Genomic DNA, 19,883 nt, shown 5'->3' with positions numbered 1-19,883 from the left:
TTTCCACCAGGTTATAGTCTTTTTTATAAACATATGTTTCAGCACATAATAAAACCCCTAAAAACTGTTTCTGAAATGTACAGGCACAGAAACTACTTTTCAAGGTTTGTCAAGACAATGAAAGAAACGATGTTTAAAGAGACTTCCACTTTTCTAAAGGTCCTTCTCTAAATGTCTTTTAAATCCAAGGGTGCTTGAGAGTTACGCATGTTTAAAAAACACAAAAGAAAGAAAAAGAAAAATGAGTTTTCTTTGTTAATGCCACATTCTTCTCTATTTTGTCAAAACAATCATTTTTATACTTGGTAAAACTTTTCTTTCCATTTTTTATAGATAGCCCTTTTAACTATGCTTTATGTCAGAACACATGGCTTTTGGGTGATTGATAAGATTCGAAAAATTAGGTGGCATATTATAAAGAAAATGCTAACACCACACTGTTACAGTCACACAAACTTATGGGTGCAAAGCCACCCTGGACACTCTGTGCCCTTCAGCTGCTTTAATAAAGATCTGCGTGTGGAGTTAAGGGGCATTGACCACAAACTTCCATCCATCTGCAAGACTGTATCCAAGTTAAATGTATAAAAACATGTCACTGCTTGATTTTCCTACAGACTGCATTTGTGTTTTCAAGAAAGAAGAGTTCTTGTCTATGCAGCTATAATACAATTTCTGTGCTAGCACCACAGTCTTTAGGGGGAAAATAAAAGTCACACAATGTACACTGCTTTATTCAAAAAATTCCTACACTCCACTTATTCTTAATACTTTCTTCCTAACACCTCACAATATATTTAGCCCAAGCAAGCTTGATTTTAAAAGCATCTTCCTCAACAGATCAAAATACGACCCAACTCAGGTATGTTTCCTAGCAGCTCTGTTTCCTACCACCCTCCTGTTAAAAGGAGCCTGCAGCTCTAGAATACAAACTGGGGTTCACTGTGGTCTATACCCTGAGCCCACTTAAAGAAGGTACAAAAGCTTTCATTAGTTTTATGGGTCTGGATATTAGACACGTGGTTCTCTGAAGGTACCAGAGGCCTTACAGAATGCATGATACAATGATATATTAAATACTCCTTAGCACTAAAAAGGTATTTTGCAATCGCTTTGAACATTTCATTGGTATTTAGGGCATTTTGGAAAGAAAGAGCACTTCTTTTCTATGAGTGTTTTTCCTTTTCCCCCGATGATACTCCCCACAAAAGGCAGATGTTTTAAGACACAGGAAAAAAAAAATCATACACAAGCAGATTTGAAGCTTAAAGAATAAAAATCTCTAATTTTATCATAGGAATACTATTAAAATTGGCAAGCATGATCTTGCATTTGAAGAAAACTCATTTGTTAAAATTAATCACTGACTTCTCAGCCAATTTGTCAGTTAACTACTACCACGTCTGGACATGATTAGTTAGCTTCACTGGGAGATACAGGGTGCCCTCTATAACGCTTCCACAGGATGAAATCCTAAACCCAGTGAAACCTTTGAACATTTTGCAAGCAACTTATTCACATGGAGCCAGGACCTCATGAATGCTGCTGTCGGCTCTACTTTTTACTGATTTCACAGATTAAGCCTTTCTAGGAGAGAAAGGCCAACAGCTTCAACAATAAACACGCTCTTTCTCCACCAGCAGACTCAGCAATCTCAGGTCCCTGGGCTGTGTTTGGAAACACTTAACTGGAGGGATCGGTGTGAGGCTAACATGAGGCATGATGTACGAGGCTTCTGACAAGGGGGCTGGCTCTGCTCATCTAATTGCGGTTGCTGCTCCTATGATGTGGAAACCTGTCTATTAGAAACCACATTTCACAGGTGACTGAACAGCCATCAGATGGTAACAGCTTTCATTTGTTACTGACCTCCCTTCCCTGATGCAGCGTAAGGGTGAATGGCCCAATATTCCATTGTCAGTCCAAAGCCAAACACCTCCTGCTTTGTATAGCGAATTATAAAAAATCTGCATTCTTCAGATTGTGTTGAAACAGCTCTCCTAAATACCATTCTCTCATCTGGGCATCAGCCTCGTAAGAGAATGACAAACTCTTCACTACTCAATTTTGCAATGTTTGAGGGCATTTTGGACTATGATTGTAGAGTACATCACTACATTTTTATAGACAAGAAGTATTTACTCAGAACATCATGGGCAGATGTGATTTGGTATTTCACAGAGACGGGATCAGCCTGTGCTGAGAAACTGATATGCCAGTGACTAGACCCAAAGTAGTCCTTCCAGTGATGGACAGAAAGACAACTCCGCTACCAAAAATAAATACAGAACTTAGCACCATTACTTTAAACTGAGGATCCTAAAAAGAGACCTCATCAATTTTACACCCTCCGGACCTCCGGCTCCATCAGTGGCATAATGGATTCAGAAAGTGACAGAACAAATCTCCCCATCCTGCTAAACCCTCTGTCGCTGGTTGGCCACGTATCTTCCAGATACATACAGATACATCTTCCAGATACATCCAGACAAATACATATCACATGTGAAGAAGAAACTTTCCTTTCCAAAGTTAACAGCCATTTGGTTATTACAAAGATTTTGTGTTCATACCTCAGAGCACTCACAGTCATTTCACAACCCCAGCTATGTAACACCCTACTCTGGGATAGCATTCCTACAATTTAATACAATGAACAGTGAATCCTACCCTGATGACAACCGCAGAGCTAGGCAATGAATAACATTTACTTTTAATTTACATTTAGATTTCTTAAGCACGCCTTCCAGCAAGCACAGTGCGCTAGCACACACAGAGCTGTAAGGCTGTATCTCCAGTGAAACCTAACAGCAATCCAGGCCACCACACCTCACAGCTACGCTCTGTTCCACCTCCACAGCTCCTCCAAGCCCCTGGCTGTCCTCAGCAGCATGGAAGAACTGGCCTCTCCAAAGTGACTGGTGTCCAAGAGGGCTTTGAAGGTCTGCCGGAGCATCTGTGTCAGTGCAAGCTCCCAAGGTCAAGGACCCTCATCAAGAACATTGGGAACAGCCCCCTGATATTTAACTCTTCAAGTGTTTATCCTTCTGGAAAGAGACAATCTCTGAAAAATGCACACAGCAAACAGAATGATTTTGGCATGCTTTGCCCTTAAGGCCACCTATTGAAGCACTGATTCTTGTCTATGTAAAATTTTCGGGCCAGATAAAAAGAAATCTGAATTTCTTTACAAGAAATAATTATTCTTTTAAGAAGTGTTACAGAACAAGAAAAACAGTTTTCTACAGTTGCACCTTAGAAAAAACTGGGCCTAAAATACAAAATGTCCACAAAACCTGTAACATGTATTAGGGGTTTTTACAGGTATAATGTGAGCTGTACTCAGCTTTTCACATGATCTTACATTCTAAATATGTCACCATGAGTTCTAATAGAGGAAGATGGCATTTATTGTGAAATTAATATATGTAATTAATGAAGAAGGGTTTGCTGAATCTGAATCTTTATTGTAAATTCCTGATTCACAATAAAGTGGTGCTGATTTCATCCTGTGCCACTCCTTTCACACTTTCAACATGATTTTGAGTACATACAATGTCACTGGAAGAAATACACTTAACTCGAGTAACCATTTGAAAACTTTTGAAAAAAAATAATTATTACAACTTTCCCATTTGTGTCATAGATTGATTGATACCTAAATATGAATTAGAGAATTTTAAGGAAGCTCAAAACACATTAACATATGAATGGCATGCAGAACAATTGATCTGAATTACTACCAGCAAAATCAAAACACAACTGCTTTTAGTTATGCAAATTAAAAATGTAGTGTCAGGACTGCAGAGAGCCTAAGAAGTGCAAAGTTCAGGGGAAAGCCATGTATGCAGCTGCTCCAAAAATAACCATAGTCAGATAAAAGTCTGAAAGCAATTATTTGGGGTGAATATTGTACACAGACCACTGCACTAAGCTTCTATAATTAAACAAGGCAAAAGTTCAGATGGTGCCTAATAAGCCATTTACTACATTAATTATATTCAAGTGTGGCACTCTAATGCTTGGTAATAACTAACAACAAGGGAAATAATTTAAAGAAAGTATCTGATGTTGTAAATTTCTCTTTTCCATTCATCAGTACCAATGTTGCCAGCCAGCCTTTCTAACACACTTCAAACACATGAAAGGGATACTGCTTAGTGTCAGGAAGAGCTATTTAAGGGTTGTAAACCTTTAGGCTGAGGAAGCCAACAGCCTTACTCAACAAAAATGATCCCTTCACTACAAAAGTAGCACTAAAGTCAGATTTTCCATTCCTTGAAGCAAGTCCCTATGTCTTTGTTCCAAAATTGCAATGCCACAGGAGCAACCAATTTTTTTTTTTTTTGTAGCAACACAGCATCTTAGCAAACCTTTGCAGATCAACAGATTTCTCACTGACCCTATTCCCTGGATTTGCCTTCACACTGATTACACAGCCTTTGCACACATCTGTGATTTTAATAGTATTTTCAGCAAATTCTTAACAAGATAATTATTATTAGAGAGGTATTTAATGTATTTTGGCTTATTTTAATGCCATTAGTAGCTAAATAAACGGAAAATGAGCCTATACCATATGCCCAAATATGTTTCTGTAGACTGTTAGCCAATTCCCTAGCAAGTACAGAGAGGTTTCCAAATCACAGTCTGAAATTTACTTCAGAGATATTTGCATAGTACTTCTGATGGACCACTTACATTCAAACAACTCATGTAAAAGTCAGCATGCCCAAATAGTTTATGCAGTAAGCAGCACACACAGCATCAATTCACAATGCAATTGTTAGGATGCTACCACCAGGATGCTGTTCTGCCTTAACTAATCTGCAATTAAAAAAACCCCAGAAAACAACAAACCTAAACTAATTCCATTATTACTGTATTACAGTTATTTTTAAATTTTGTTTGCTTTATTCTAAATCGGGAAACAAAATCGCCAGATTTTACTTATGCACAAGTCTATGTTTAACCTAAGAGGGCATATAACAATCATTTTGCAGATTCCAAAGAACAAGAGATCAGATGAACACACACCTTCATCCACGACGTCTTTCCACTATGACGTTCACACACACAACACCTGCACCTCTTTAAGCACTTTTTTAACACTTTCCCTATTGTTTGGCCTTTCTTTTCATGTCCTTGGTAGAAAACACGTAACAAACCATAGATGTAGAACTCTGTAACCTTGCAACAAACCTCTAACATTTTGTATACATCCTCCAACTCTGAATGTGCAGTGTTGGACAATGCTGGGAAATCCTGTCCTCTGCCCAGATGAAGTGTAGAACAGAAAAGAGTTCTCTGACTACCACACTAGGAGTTTTAGACATCCTAAACTCAGAGAAGACTTCTGCCTACAAATAGTTTGAAATCTTCACTTACAAGATCTCAAATCCAGCACTTCCACAGCAAATGGCAAGAGGTGCCCGCCTCCTACAGCAGAGGTGCCCACAAAGTTGTCAGCTGCAGAGACCAGTGCTGAGTGTCCTTGGGTTTGAGTACACAGATAGGACTTCACCTCCAGACCCTTTATCACAGCTTCTCACTCAGCAAATACAGCAGGTATTTTCCCAGTAATGCAGAAGTTGGTCTTAGCTAGATACACATAAAATTAGTAGGTATCCATGGCAGGATTTCCATTCAAAAAGTATTTTAATCAGAAATTGCCCATGAAAGAATAATACCTCTAAACCATACTTCAGATTTACATACATAATAAAATCCCCTTAAAAAACAAACAAAAACAAATAAAAACCCCCACAAACAACAACAAAAAAACACCAAAAACCACCAAGTGCAAGAGCTTCATCTTTAAATGGAAAAAAAAGTTGTAATTCTTTCCCCATATCCAACAGCCCCACACTATCCATACCAGCTGAATTATTTTCACCTAAGTTTTTCAAACAAAACAAAACAAATATATACATATATATATACATACACATATATGTGTTAAAATTACCTGGATGCAGACACCACGCCTGGAAAGTTTCATTGCAAAAGGGTTAAAGCTCAGAAAGTTTGCAAGACTGAAAAAGGAAAATCAAATTTAAAAATGTGCAAAAAACCTAAATCTTGAGGTTTGCCACTGCCTCCTGCCTTTCTCTTAGCATTTCCCTCCACATCTGAAATAAGATGACTAAACGTTCCTCCAAGTTATCAACTGAATTACTTGAATGAGTAACCCAACCAAATTTTTTCTAGCACCTAAACAAACACATTGCCATAACAAAATAAACTAGAAATGCTAGTTGAGCATTAGAGACTATAGCATTACCGATAAATTATAAAACGAGACCACAGAAGTGTTCCACACCGCTTAGCAGAGGTGAATTCGCCAAGACTTTCTTTTTTTCCTTTGAGAACATCGATTTCTATATGCCACCACAGCTGCCTAACTATTGATAAGAGCAATCTGCAAAAGCAAATATAGAACTAACAGAACAGCCTTGAAAAGCAACCACAAAAAAGGGTCTCATTTAAATTCCTGAAAAGCGCTGCTTCTCTAAACGTGTCTATTCAAGCTCTCTTGAGCAGTCGAGCCCTCCTAAAACACACCCTGCACACTCCCCGCCCGAAAACTGCTAAGCCAAGAAGCCACCAAGCCATGCCACCGACAACCCCTCACCTACAGGGTTTTCCTTCCAGCGAACGCTGCACAGCAGAAATCCTCCCCTTCACCATCACCACCCACCACCCCCCCCCCCCAAAAAAAAAACCCAACCCAACCACACACACACAAAATTAAAAAAAAAATAGAAATAACAAGAAAGAGAAGTGCTCTCCGCCCGGGCTCGCCCGTACGTACCGCGGGCGCTCAGGGCTCTCCGGGGGCCGTGCCCCCCGAGGTGCAGCAGCCGCGTCCCACGCGGAGCCGCTCCCCCCGCATGGTGCTGGCGGCCGCACGCACAAAGCGCAGGGCTCGGGCAGCGGCCGGGGGCGGGCGGCACCGCGGCACGGCCGGATCGCGGCGGCACGGCCGGCTCGGCTCGGCACCGGCACCGCCCCCGCCCCCGGGAGCCGCCGCCCGCCGGGGCCGCCCCCCGCACGCGGCCGAGCGCCCCCCGCGCCGCCGCCCGGCCCCTCCCGGGATGGGGGTGCCCCCGCCCCCGGTACCTCGCGGGCGGAGCCGGGCGCTGGGGCGGCGGGGCGGGAGGCTGCGGCGGGCGGAGGGGGCCGGGCGGACACGGCGGGGCTGCCCCGGGGCCGTGCCGAGCTGTCCCGGCTCATTGTTCGGGAAGGGCAGCGGCGGGAGGGGCGGGAGCTGCGGCGGGAGGGGGTCACCCCGGCGGCGGGAGGGGGTCACCCCGGCGGCGGGAGGGGGTCACCCCGGCGGCGGGGGTAGTGCCGCGCTTTCCTCCGCACGGCAGGGGCTGGGGACAGCCTCGCGTCTCCTCCCCGCGGGGGGAGCGCCTGGGGCCGGCGGCCAGCGGGGCATCTTTGCCCCCGCCGGCGGGGACGGGGAGATGCGCGGGGATGGGGCGCTGGCGCTGCGCCTTCCTCCGGCGTGGCTTGCCGTGCCCGGGCCGCGCTGCACCTCCGGGGGTCTGTGCTGGAGAAGTTGAAAGCGGCGGGGAAGCGTGGGAGGGGCGCGGGCGGGGGGCCGGCAGCCTTCTCGCCTTGTCGCTGTGCGCCCCGTGCCTGCCGAGCGCGGAGAGCGCCGGGGCGTTCCGGCACCGGGAGCCCGGGGGGGCGGCCAGGGCCGCGGGGTCTCTCCGTGAGCGCTCCGGCAAGTTGGAGGCACGGTCCTTCCTCAGCCCTCCCCCGTGAGCCGGGGCGGCGGGACTCCCGCACTCACGCGGTGTGCAAGCGCCGCAGCCGGCTTTGGCTCTTTAAGATTAGGCTCCGTTAATTAAAGAAATATTTTAAGCTTAAAGGTCTCCTGAGAAGAAACACATTAACTCGCTAATAAAGCGGGTAGAAAAACAATGCGTTACAGGGCTGTCGGATCAGCGATCACAAAGGAAAGGAGAGATCAGAGAGATGCTCCCGGAGTGCGGTAAATGCGCATTCCCTCCTCCGGACCCACACGGCACTGTTGGCTCCGGTGGGACTTCCAGGGTCTGTCCAGCGGCACAGGAAAAGGGAAATGTGTTCCGTGCAGTCGTTGCTGCGCTTTCTCAGCTTGCTGAAAGGCTAGAAATACCTTAAAGCATATTTTACTTTTGGTTCAAATTTAATAGTAGTTTACTTTGCAAATAGTCTGAGTAAGTCATCACTTAGCAATAATTAGGATAGTGACAGATAACCTTTTTTGTGTGCTGAGTCTGTGCTCCAAGATAAGCATCTGTGTAAATGCATCAGAGACTGAAGCTTCTTTGTGCCCATATTTGTAAGGTGTAAGCTGATCGGAGCAGCATGCCTGCAAAAGGCACGCCTTCAAAGCTGCGAAACAAGTGTCGAAATAAAAGCCATTAGAACTAAAGGAAAAAAGGTGCCATTTCCTAAATTAAGAGGCAGCATCACAAGGACGTGAAAGACAAAGCACAATCAAGAATAGGTTAACATGTTAAAAACTATGATTGTTTTAAATGATAACGCTTAATGCCATTAGCAAATAATGTATCTAAATTCTAGGTAAGTTCATGCGCTTATTCCTTTCTGAGGAATTCTATTAATTGCAAAGCAATTAACGAATAAAAAGGACATATTTTTCCCCAGTCTAGGACATTCGGAAAACAAATTTCAAACCTAGAGCTAATTTCTTCAAAAATATAAAAATTCTTATGTATCAGTGTGATAGGAGAGGTTGTCTTACATTCATAAAGACAGCACAAATTCTATTCAGGGGCGCTGTGATGTAGATATATCCACAAGCTGTTTTTTGAGGGGGAAGAGTGCTGCTTGAGGAATAATCCTGTATAGCATTAATTCCAAAATCTAAATGTATATAGTTAGCAGTTAAGGGATGGATGTTTTCCCACTATTTTTTTTTTTTAATTTTTTTTTTTTTTAATTTTTTGGGCAGACTTGCTGCATCTGTCTACAAAATGATATTATATTGTGTCCTGGCTCATGGAATGAACTATAAGCACGTGTTTCAAGAAACAAAGTGAAAGGTGGATACTGCTCACTCAAATTTTTAAAATTATATAATTAAAGTAGGAATCTAAATCTGTACAACTCTACAGACATATCCATCTGTTACTATTTTAAAATGCACTGTTCTTTAGTATGCTCATTTCAATACGCCAGTGAAATAGAACTTCAGTTTGGAATAGAATGTAAATGAATAGCATAAATTAGGTGAGTATTTCAGGGAAGCTGGTAAAGCTAAGAGATTCTACGTGGGAATCTGAAATAGTTTAAACACAGTTTCAGGAATGCATGTGGCCTGAAAACTCCCCTTTTTTTCAGCAGAGCACTTATAGAATGGGCAGTTGGATTGGTGACAAATAACGCTGGATGAGCATAATTTTTATTGACTGCAGTGGGAGTCTCCCCTATGCATCTAAATGTAAAATTTATCTGCAGAAGGCAGGAGGAGTTATTCTGCAATCCAATAAGGTTTGCTTCAGCCTTTGACATTCTGCTTTTGGCTTAGACTCTGAACTCCAAAATGGAAGAACTCTGCATCCTGTATATTTCCCATCATTGGCCTGATTCTGCCTTCAATTTCAGCAGAGTAATAAAGAACAGCTTCTCTGGAAGCCAGAAGGTGAATTGGGATAAGGAATGTGAGATCAACATCAGGTCTCCATGATGTGGGAGCTGCCTGAGGAAGGATTTTAGATCAGAGGACAAAGTAATATCTGGCAAGTCCAGAACAGTAAAGAATTTACTTTAACATGTTTGCAGCCTGAAGAATTTGTCTTTCATATAAATTGATAGCAATAGGGTAAAGTTACACACAGTTGCTGTTGCTTTGTTATTGAGTTTGACAACTGGTATAGATGCATCTATCACTTTGCTTTGTTACTGTGTTAGAGCAGTGCATATAAATAAAGGGGATAAATAACCTAATTTACTATGAGCAAGAGTCACAGTATATTAAAAACAGTGGCACAGAGAAAGCTTTTGCCTCTCCTGGAAAAAGTTTTTTTTTTTTTTACAGATCTTTGTAGTCATCATTTAAACTGGCAGGTACAGTACACAAAGATCCTTGAAGCCCAGGCACAAGCTTATTTAACATTTTCTGAATATATTCTTGGCTAATATGTCTCCACTGATGGAAAAGGAAATTTTTCTATTGACTCTACCAAAACAGAGTTTCATCTGAGTAATTGCAATTTTATTTCAGAAATATTTTGGGTTTGAACAAAAAACTGCTATTAAGGTTGCATGAATGAGTAAGCTCTGGGTGTCCACAGATTGTGGATCTCCCACTTCTCATGGTTCCCTCAGGTATTTTTCTGTTACTACTTCCAAAGGAAACTTGTCAGGTGGGTTCCCACTGTCTTTCTGCAAACCTCAAACAGCTTGAAATGTGCTTTCCCTCCTTGGGGAGGAAGGAACATGCATCAGAGGGGTCCCTTTAGCACCTCCTGAGGTGGTGAATCTCCAGCAGTGCTGCCTCTGGGTAACGCTCTTTTGGCCTGGCATTTGTATCCTGCTGCACCTGGAGGGACCTGCAGTTATCACACACCAGGATTTTAGTTAATGCAGACCTGCATTTTGTTTTTAGTCATCAAGCAGTGTTTTAATAAGCTGAAGATACTGTTGTTGGCTTCTGCACACACCAGATGTATTTCAGCATCGCAGTTGTTCAGTTGCTTATGTGGATTTAGGATTGGAACCTACAGAGCTCAATTAGCAGTTCTCCCTTAGGAGAGAGAGTGGCCTGGTTTCTTTTTCTCATATCATCTCATGGCAGATGATTGGCAGAATTGCCTCCTCTCCCAAGCAAGCTGTTTCTCTGCCCTTCAGAAGCATCGTGACAAAATTCTCCCTGACTCAGTGGTGAGGTGGTTTAGTTTCAGATGTGTATGTACGTTTGGCTGCGCTCACGAGGCTTGTTACATCCTTGCTTATGGATGTCTGTGCAAAGTTACACCCTTGTGTGTGCACACAAACTTTTTCCAAGGACTCTTTTTTTGCTTGCATGGAACTGGCAGGGGAAAAAAGAAGAAAAAGAAGGGAAGGAAGAGTATTTGCCAGCATGGAATAGATCATGTCAGGAAGAATTCTGTGTGTAGCCTGTTGCATGTGTGTCTGAAGACCCAGCCCAGTTGCTGGCTAATGTTCATTGTGTCTGGGCAAGTTGCAGTAGGAAACAAAATGGATTATGAATCTAGAATCTGGCCACAAAGTGTGAGCTACACTATCTCTGAAACAGCCCTGGGACTCAAAGATATAATGGACACAATTTCTTTTTAGTTTTCCCTGGTCTTGAAGGAAAGTGCTAACTTACTGCTGACCTGACCTGTATTAATAATTCTCATCTTTCAGTGCTGGCTCACATGTGGAAGCCAATAAACAGAGTCAGAGCCTATTCTTTGCTTTCCTCTCCCTCATATTTGCCTTAGGAAGGAAACATGGACTTCCAAGTCTATAGCATGAACTTTTAACCACACCAGGGTCACCTGTCCATTTACTCGCTTGTACATGCAAGTCACCTCTCTGACTTCTCCTCATCAAGAATTCAGTTTCATAAGAAACAGTAAAGAGCTGAAATGAAAAGACAAAGGTACCTTCAGCCTGGGATTTTTTTGCTAGTTGTCACAATATTGCAGAAGTCATCCCCAGGCTGTGAAAAAGGGTGGACTTCAGCTGCATTTGTAAAACAGGTGAGTAACAGGGTCAGGACTTCAAAGTGAGCAGGGCTGGGAGCTCCCTGCTGTTGCCTCTGGTGCTCTGTCCCACTGACCCCAGCAGTCATCCCCCAGCCAGTGTTCTCATAGCACTGCACAAGCATTATTGGCAGAGCTATTGCAGTTAAAATCAAAAATGTCATCCATCTCGTCACATTCATCACGTTAACAAGATCACAAATCCTAAACAAACAAGACTAGCAGCATCCTAAAGACATGGGCAGTAAAATGTTCCTAAAACCTGACTGCTTGATGAGCAATGTTCTCATCCAATTTTCTGCTGAAACACTGGAACTTTTTGTCCATTTTTCCCGATGTTATTTATTACTGCTGGCAGCACTCATTGGGTACTATGTGCCTTGACTCCTTGTCAACTTCTAGTGGAAGTTGAAGATGCTAAAATAATTTGTAGTGTTTGGGGAATTTTTATTATAAATCAGTCAGTGCTGGAATTCAAACCCTGGATATTTTGTATAGGTAAATAAATATCTAGAGACAGATGAGTTTTGGAGCAAATTTTATATACAAAATTACATTGAATTAATCTCTGTCTGCACTCTGAGTAGTTGTGATATATGGAGGCATTACTGATGAGCTGCAGTGAGCTGGCTCTTTGGGTGAAAAGGTTAACTGAAATAAACATGGGTTTATCTAGCAGGCTTTTTAAGAAAAAATAATGTGCCTTATCTGCCAAATCATCAAGATGGGAGAGTGGATAAAAAAAAAATTTGTGTTTGGAATCAGAGTTTTCTCAATGTACAGTGGAATCCTTCCTTCCAAAGAAGAAATATGTATTTGCCAGGATGTTGTTATCAATAGGGAGACAGATATCTATTCACTTCCTGAAGGCTTTGCAGGCAGAGAGGCTGTTCTGCCCAGCCTGCCCAGGCAGCACACACTGGCTCAGGGGCAGCCCAGTGTGTGCAGAGCGAGGCAGGGCAGCAGGCAAGGCCAGGAGTAATCCCTTCAGGCAGTGCAGGGCGACACAGCCAAGTGCACCTGCACGGAGGAGAAGGCCTCTCCTGTTCTGCCATCTCTTCCCCTTCTCTGACCTCCTGCTGACCACTGTGGAGGTCTGATTTAGGACATCTGTACCTGAAGGGGTCTAGAAGATCCTTCCACCTGTCCTGATCACCACGACCAGCCTTCACCTCCTTAAATTAAGGATTTATCAGACATAAACAAAAAGGCAAAAAAAGAGTCCCCTAAAACCACTAGATCAGAAAGCACTCAAGAATCCATCCTTAGTGCCTGCTCCCACTGCAAGTGTCCCTCCTAATGTTGTCTGGCCAACAGCATTTGCAGTTCCAGTGCAATGTGCGATGTTCCTGCGGATGACATTCATAGACTCAAGTGGGATTGCAGCTTTTCAGAAGTCCCATACACTGGTTTTGCCTGGTTAGGAGCTGCTGGAGAAAGTTAGTTTTCTTACAGGAATGACTTTTTGCTTTGAAAATGGGTCATCATTTTCTTCTCGATTTAAAACGCAAGGGCGCTTTCCCCAGGAGTAACTTGGTTGCTGGTTATTCATTGCTCCAGAGCTGGTTATTGCTCGTACACTGTTTCATGTAACTTTGCATCTGGCCTGGGAAATGCTGCCTTGCTTTCTGCTGTACACAGCCTAAAAAACCCCCCTGGCATCATCTCTGCTTCAAGGGAGTGCAGATAGATGAGTGTAGCAAAGCTGCTCTCATCGTGCATACTTTCCAAATGCTTTAAGACAAGTAAAGAAATATGAAGAGTGCTGTGGTTTAATGGTGGTTTGCATACATACAGGCTATGTATCATACTTTAAATATGCAGATACATTTTTTAAGACAGTTAAAACCACAATCAAAGTAAGGGGAGGTTTAGCCAATTAGTGTCACAAAGTGAGTCAGCAACATTTAACCTCCAGTGTTAACAGGAAGAGTTGGCAAAACTTGTTCCTACCTTGCTTTGCTATTTTCATTTCAGAACTTTACAGTGCAAATAGTATCTGGTTTGTTTAAATAACAAAGGCAGGAGTTCTGACATCAATACGGGAAAATAACTCTTAGGCTGATTGATCTTGTGCTCCCTACCTTTCTGCATACACCAAATATATCATAGAATTTTGTCATACTTTACAGGGCTTTTGAATGTGTTGCAGTTACTTTTGCAAAGATGTTAAATATATTGCTGAAATTGGTTAAACAGAAGTTATTGTACGAAAAATGAGAAAGCAAATAGAGACGTATGAGAAAAGCTGTGTTTTGAAATGGTGTCACTTTTCTGCAAGGAACAGGCATTGAAAAGACAACTTTAATTAAAGTCTTTATTTTCCAGCATATTTCACAGTTTAAAGATAGTAAACAGTAAGCACTGTTTCCCATTTGGTGATAAAATTTAGTCTTTCCCTGAAAAAAATTATGGCCGTGTAGTGCAGGGAACCTTCTCCTCCTGTAGGTAGCACTGGATATAAACAGGAGGAGGACAGTCCTGTTGTCAGATGCTAGGTGGCATTCAGGCACCTGTCACCATGGCTCTAGGATCATGTCCTTTTTCCTGATTCTCTTTCCCATCTGATATTGCTTCAGTCCCTGTCTCACCTAGAATTTCTGCACAGAATTGGACTTTGCTGCTTCTGTTTTCTATGCTCTTGTTGAAGGAAATAGAAGCCTTGCTCTCTGTCTCGATCCTCTCCTGCAAACCTACTCCTTTTATGTTCTAAAATTTTCTGCAGCTTTCTTGCTGGGCTGATACCCTTCTCAAATTTGCAGTTTGTTCCTAGACAGAAATATCTCTGTTCCAAAACCAAGACAGTTTATAGCAAGAGGTAGGTCAGGTTGCTAAAATCTTACTGAAAAAGTTGGAGATCAATGTTTGAGAAGCATTGTTTTATTTTTCCAGCTGTTTATATGGAAATGGCTCAGATAGAATCACTTATGGTTCCAGTGTATGGGCCCTCTTCCAAGTCCCAAACGTTTATTTTAACCACACAGAAAAGGTGGCAGAGATTTAGGAAAGGATTTTTATGTTACCCATTTTAAATGAATGTTACCTGTTGTTGGAAAATAGAATTTTGGTTTGAAAAAATAGAAGAAAAATCAAAGGAAAATGTCAAGACTTAGTTCTTAATTGAAGTGAAACAGAAGCTTTTTGAATAGGTTCAAGGGAGCACTTCCAGAAGAGCCAGTTGTCACTGTACTTTCCTGAGCTGTAGAAGATTTCAGGTGTACATTCTTACTCTTCCTCACAAGGAGAAGACACTTGAAACCCATATCCCTTCTACTTGGACAACTTGTGACTTCTGGCTTGACCCCAGTTAATGCTTCTCTTTCCCTCTGGATTTTGAGCAAGAGTCTTGAACTGCAAATGGAAATTTCATTGAAACTGATGTGTTTCTATTTTCATTAAATTGTAATTTCCTGGCAAAAATAACAGTTTGGAAAATTATGACAAGTTTGACTGACAGAGCACGTATAGCTCTCAAAACGCAGGGGATGATGAAGACACTTATTTTAGGTCCAAACACTGTTCTTGGCTTCAGAGGCAAAACACGGGTGCAGCTGAGGGCACACACCCTTTGATTTGCCAGGGAAGTAAAGCATTTCTCCGAACAAGTGAATTGAATATTGTGTCCCTTTTAGTGCAATGACGATTACACAACTCTGTTTATTCTCTGGGTGTTTTTCAGCTCATCCATCATTCACAGCTCAGATTTCTACAGTGATTTCACCAAGTTGGTTTGCTGTACGATGCAAAATGGAAGTCAAGTTAATTTCGCGCTCTACCCACCTCAGTCTGATTAACTCAAATTAAATTTTGTGCTAATAAGTCTGAGCGTGTGACCATAATTGGAAAGCCTTGAGCTCCTCTGACTGCAGGGAAAGTTCTGCTTTCCCCTGCATCATGAAAACATTTGAATCATAACATCTGGGAAATTTGCAAGAAACAATGGTATCAATTTGAGGCCTCCATACAAAGTTTTTTTTTCTGTTTCCCATCAGGATTGCAGCTCTTGGAACATTTGTCCCATCTGCTTACCAGAGGAAAACTAAAGAAGCAGGGACATTCACCTATTAAGGGGAAAGTGCAGAACATCTGTGTTTCTCCATTATGTGGAAATCCTCTCGGACTAATAAGTGGCTGCTATCTCTTAAATAACTGGACAATTACTTAAATCTGTTACGAAACTGGCAAAGTGAGTGAGAAGTCTAGCTAAGGTTGCAATCATTCACTAGCAATTGGAGAAAAAACAAAAAGCACAAAAATGGGAGCTGAAAGATGGAAGGTAAAGCAAGACAAGGCAAGGTAAGGCTTTGATCTAAGGATAAAGAAAGCTTCAGCATGGTAGGGAAATAGTATGGTGAATGTGAGTTTGAGTTTGTTGTCCTGCAAGATCTATGTCTTTCTTGTATTTGCTAAGGCAAAGAGCCACTGTTTTTCTTAACTCCAGAAAGACCTCTTGCTCCAATTATCACATGGTCCCAGAAGAATAAAATCATAAACCCAAAGTAAAACTACAGCAGGTGGAGTTTGGGAAAAGGTAACTCTGTGTTCTGAGAAATCCTGGTACCTGTGATGAAGAGCAGGAAAATGTGTCCAAGTACCCGGTGCCAGAGATGATGCAGGAGCACACAGAGATTTCAATAATGTAGAGGCATGTAAATCTGGTTGGATTACAAACAGAGAAGCCTAGTGAATGTCAAACAGGATGGAAGTAGTTGTAAATATACCTGCATTATAATGGAACATCTACACCTCGTGATGGCAATTCATGGAGGTGTATATCATCCATGGGCCATCTCCCATAGCAGCAGGAGCATCACGATTGCACAGCCAGTTTATTAAGTATGAAACAAGCCAGCAAACCCTAATGAAGGGTTTGAGAGTGAGAAATGTCAGCACTCATCAGAGAGCTGTTCAGCAGATGTTTTGAAGTCAAGCCCTGCTCTCTAACCTTGGGATCAATGTGGATTTGCTATTATTTTCCATAGAGGTAGGATCAAAAGCAGAGGCACGATGAAACACCTTACTGAAAGGACTGTGGGACCACTTCTGTGTCTCTATCATATCTGAATTTAGTTTTAGCAGTACAGAACAGGCCTCTCCTATTTGTCCTCTGTCTCTCCAACAAATAGCCTTTAAACAAAGCATTCTCAAAGCAGAAAGAACAGATTGTACATGGATCTAACAACATGTTTTTGGTCCGACTGCTCCATAATATAGGAAAATCAGAGTACAAAATAACTGTAAATAAGACATGCTAGCCTACTTGTACATCATTTCTATTGCAAAAGGAAGCAATGGGGTCTGGGCTTGTATAGCAAATAGTCTTAAATTTCTTGCCTCCCTGATTCCATGGGAGTTTAAATTAGCCAGGGAGTATTGTCTGCATGTGACATCATCTTGAAACAACAGCTTTAAAAGTGGAGACAGGTAATATTATCCATTAATTATATTCCACATCTGTAAAGCATATACAGTGCACTGTGGATAAATAGCACAACCTTTGGCATGGAATTTCCTGAATATCTGTAGCCAGATTTCTCATATTCACAATTTTCTCATGGTTTTGTACAATAGGAGCAGGTTGGTCTCTAGCAATGGATGGGGAAGGGAAGGATTTTAATGAGGTATGAGCATGAAGCAAATGAAGGGGGATCCATCTCCCAGTACTGTGCACTGCCACCTACCATAGTCGAAGTCAGCTGTAAAACCTGGTGCTAGAAAACATAGCATACACCCAGTGGGCCAACAGTTGTGATGGTATAATTTTTTTTAATTTTTTTTTTACACTAAGTATGGGGCATATTTTTTATTTTAGCAAATAAAAAGCATGAACTGAGGTCCCAAGGATGGAGTTGATACACCAGTTGTTGTGGATTGATGCGTATATGGTCAGTCATGGTTTGACTTAGGTGCCTGCTGAGCCCTTGCTTTAAGTCTTATGTTTGTCTGCAACAAGACAAAGTCAGAGAGAAATCTCCTCAAGAGCCAAAGATCTTACCTGAACCATGTGAGACCCTCAAAGCATAGAGATTTCCTTCTGGCAGACAGGAGAAAATAGGGTCCCAAGCATGGTGTGATGTTCTGCTATTGATCTCAGTAGCTGCTGTTATTCAGGAGGCTGCTTCAAGCTGGTGGTGCTGTCTCAGACTGCCAGTCCGTGCCAAGCGTGGGCTCTCTCCCACATCCAGACTGGCTAGAGAGGAGGCTCCAAGTCACGCTGCTCTGCTCTTTTCCAAGTGCTCCCACTCTCTTACTCCTCACACTTCTTCATGCCAGAGGATGAGGCAAGGATAGACTTCAACCCACTTAGGCTGTGGTATGCTTTGAGTGGTTTGTTTGGCCTCAGTAGATAAGTCACAAATTTTCTCATCATTGTGACTGGCTCTTGCTATATTATCAGCTTTAATGTTGCTGAGGGGTTTTTGAACCAGGGATATGACTGGGCTTTTAACAGTCTGTGGCATATGGGAATATACATCAAGCCATTGAGAATATTTCATCACAAAGGAGCTTTGGAAAGAGCACATCATATACACCTGCCAAGAAGCATCTCAAATAATTGAGTTGATGATAGTGGAACGAGTAAACTGTTTATGAGAGAGTGACATTGCATCCAGCACACAGAGGACCTCCATTATAATTAATTAATGCTCATAGATGTTTCCTTAGCACAGATGCTATGGTTTTCTGTCCTTCATCTTTAACAGGGGAATGCAGGAGGAGTGAAAATGCTCTGTCATTTTTCTCATGTCTTTCCTCTTGTTAATGCCTCGTGCAATTGGTAGTTTCAAGGTCACTTTATTTGCTGATGATCCTCTGTCACCAGCAATACCAATGTTGTGCTAAAGTGAATCAAAAAATGTTTATTGTACCCCCCTCTAGATCCCTTACTTTATCTCTGTTCCTAACAGTGGTAAAATAGCAATAAGGTAAATTCAATTAATATAAAATAAAATTTGCTTAGAGTATGTATTTTAGAGCCCTGGTATTTAATGACAAATCACATTATTCAAATAGGAATAAAAATATTTATAGATCGTGTTTTTCAGATGGGTTTGAATAGAGCCAGCATGGGTAATGTATGATGAGATTCCACAATCACATTTCTCCCACACACATATTGATGGGAACCCTCCCAGCCAAACACAATTGCATACATATCTTTTTCCAATCTGTGCATACGTTATTACTGTAGAGGTGGAAGAACTGCAAACATAAACTGCTCATTGCCCTACCTGCAGTAACAGAGCCACAAGTCATCTCTTGGATGCATCCATCTGAATTTTTATTATTTACATAATTTGATGAAGGTGGATTCCTGCCAGCATCCCATTGAAATGCAATCGTTAACAGATCTGAGTTCCACCAAGACTTCTAAAAAATAAGGTAAAAACTTGGCAAGACATCTTGCAACCTCTAATATCTTTTTAAATCAAGTACACAACAACAGTAGCACTTCTTTCTACCAGTTTTTTTAGGATTATCCTAAGCTGAAAGAACAAGATGAAAATATTTGACTCTGATGATGCACTTGTTCCTTTCTTAGGTGTCTGGAACATGATGCAGATTTGTGTCATGTTGTATCCTGGCAGACTGAAGTTCTCAGGGTTTCAACATGATGATTAGCACTTCTGTCCTTTATAAAAAATCTCTGGCTGACAACCTTGCAAGATTTTAGAGCTGTGGCTGCTTATGGACTTTTAAAAGCATTATTTTGACTGGTGCACTGGAAGTTTACTTGGGCATTGCAGTGGCATTCATTTTAGGAATAATCTCTATCAGTGACAGATGGTCTCTTATTGACAAGGTGACATTAGTTCTGTGAGGGATCTTTACTTTCCTTAACTTTCTTTTTCACTAAGGCAACATCTTTAGTTTATTTGCTACCTCTGTATTCATTGCTCTCATTTTAAAGAGTGATTTTTCTTTTACTCTGGCAGCATAATTTCTTCTGACAGCCACCCACTGTGTTTGTGGGTTCTCATTCATTTGCCACAGACTTTTCCTGCATTTGCAGGTGTATAACCTCTACATACGATGCAAACACTGACACCTATGTTTTGATTGGAAATGGATTTTATCAGCACTTTCATCATCCTAATAGTTTTAGCAGTTCTTTTTGCTTAGTTTCGGTCAACCTGAATTAATTCT

General features: G+C 41.8%; 1 protein-coding gene across 7 annotated transcripts in view; it reads right to left on the bottom strand.

The window, feature by feature from the left end:
- ST6GAL2 (ST6 beta-galactoside alpha-2,6-sialyltransferase 2) overlaps window positions 1–7,013 on the bottom strand; it is a 50,813-nt gene extending 43,800 nt beyond the window's left edge. Inside the window, exons 1-3 of one of the 7 annotated variants that reach the window (XM_086880327.1) lie at window positions 6,815–6,997; window positions 5,969–6,035; window positions 5,389–5,601 (exon numbers count right to left, since the gene is read on the bottom strand). Coding sequence is in view for 4 of the 7 variants with exons in the window: in XM_086880322.1 (XP_086736448.1) it covers window positions 5,969–6,035; window positions 6,635–6,690 (123 nt within the window). In the remaining 3 variants the exon portion in view is untranslated. The other 6 variants (XM_086880323.1, XM_086880322.1, XM_086880324.1 and 3 more) reach the window with 6 other exon arrangements.
- Window positions 7,014–19,883: the final 12,870 nt, after the last annotated feature.

Source organism: Cyanistes caeruleus, chromosome 3 (assembly GCF_971803275.1).
Source record: "Cyanistes caeruleus chromosome 3, bCyaCae1.hap1.1, whole genome shotgun sequence".
NCBI classification, from domain to species: Eukaryota; Metazoa; Chordata; class Aves; order Passeriformes; family Paridae; genus Cyanistes; species Cyanistes caeruleus.
This window is presented reverse-complemented; position numbering and strand designations above follow the sequence as displayed.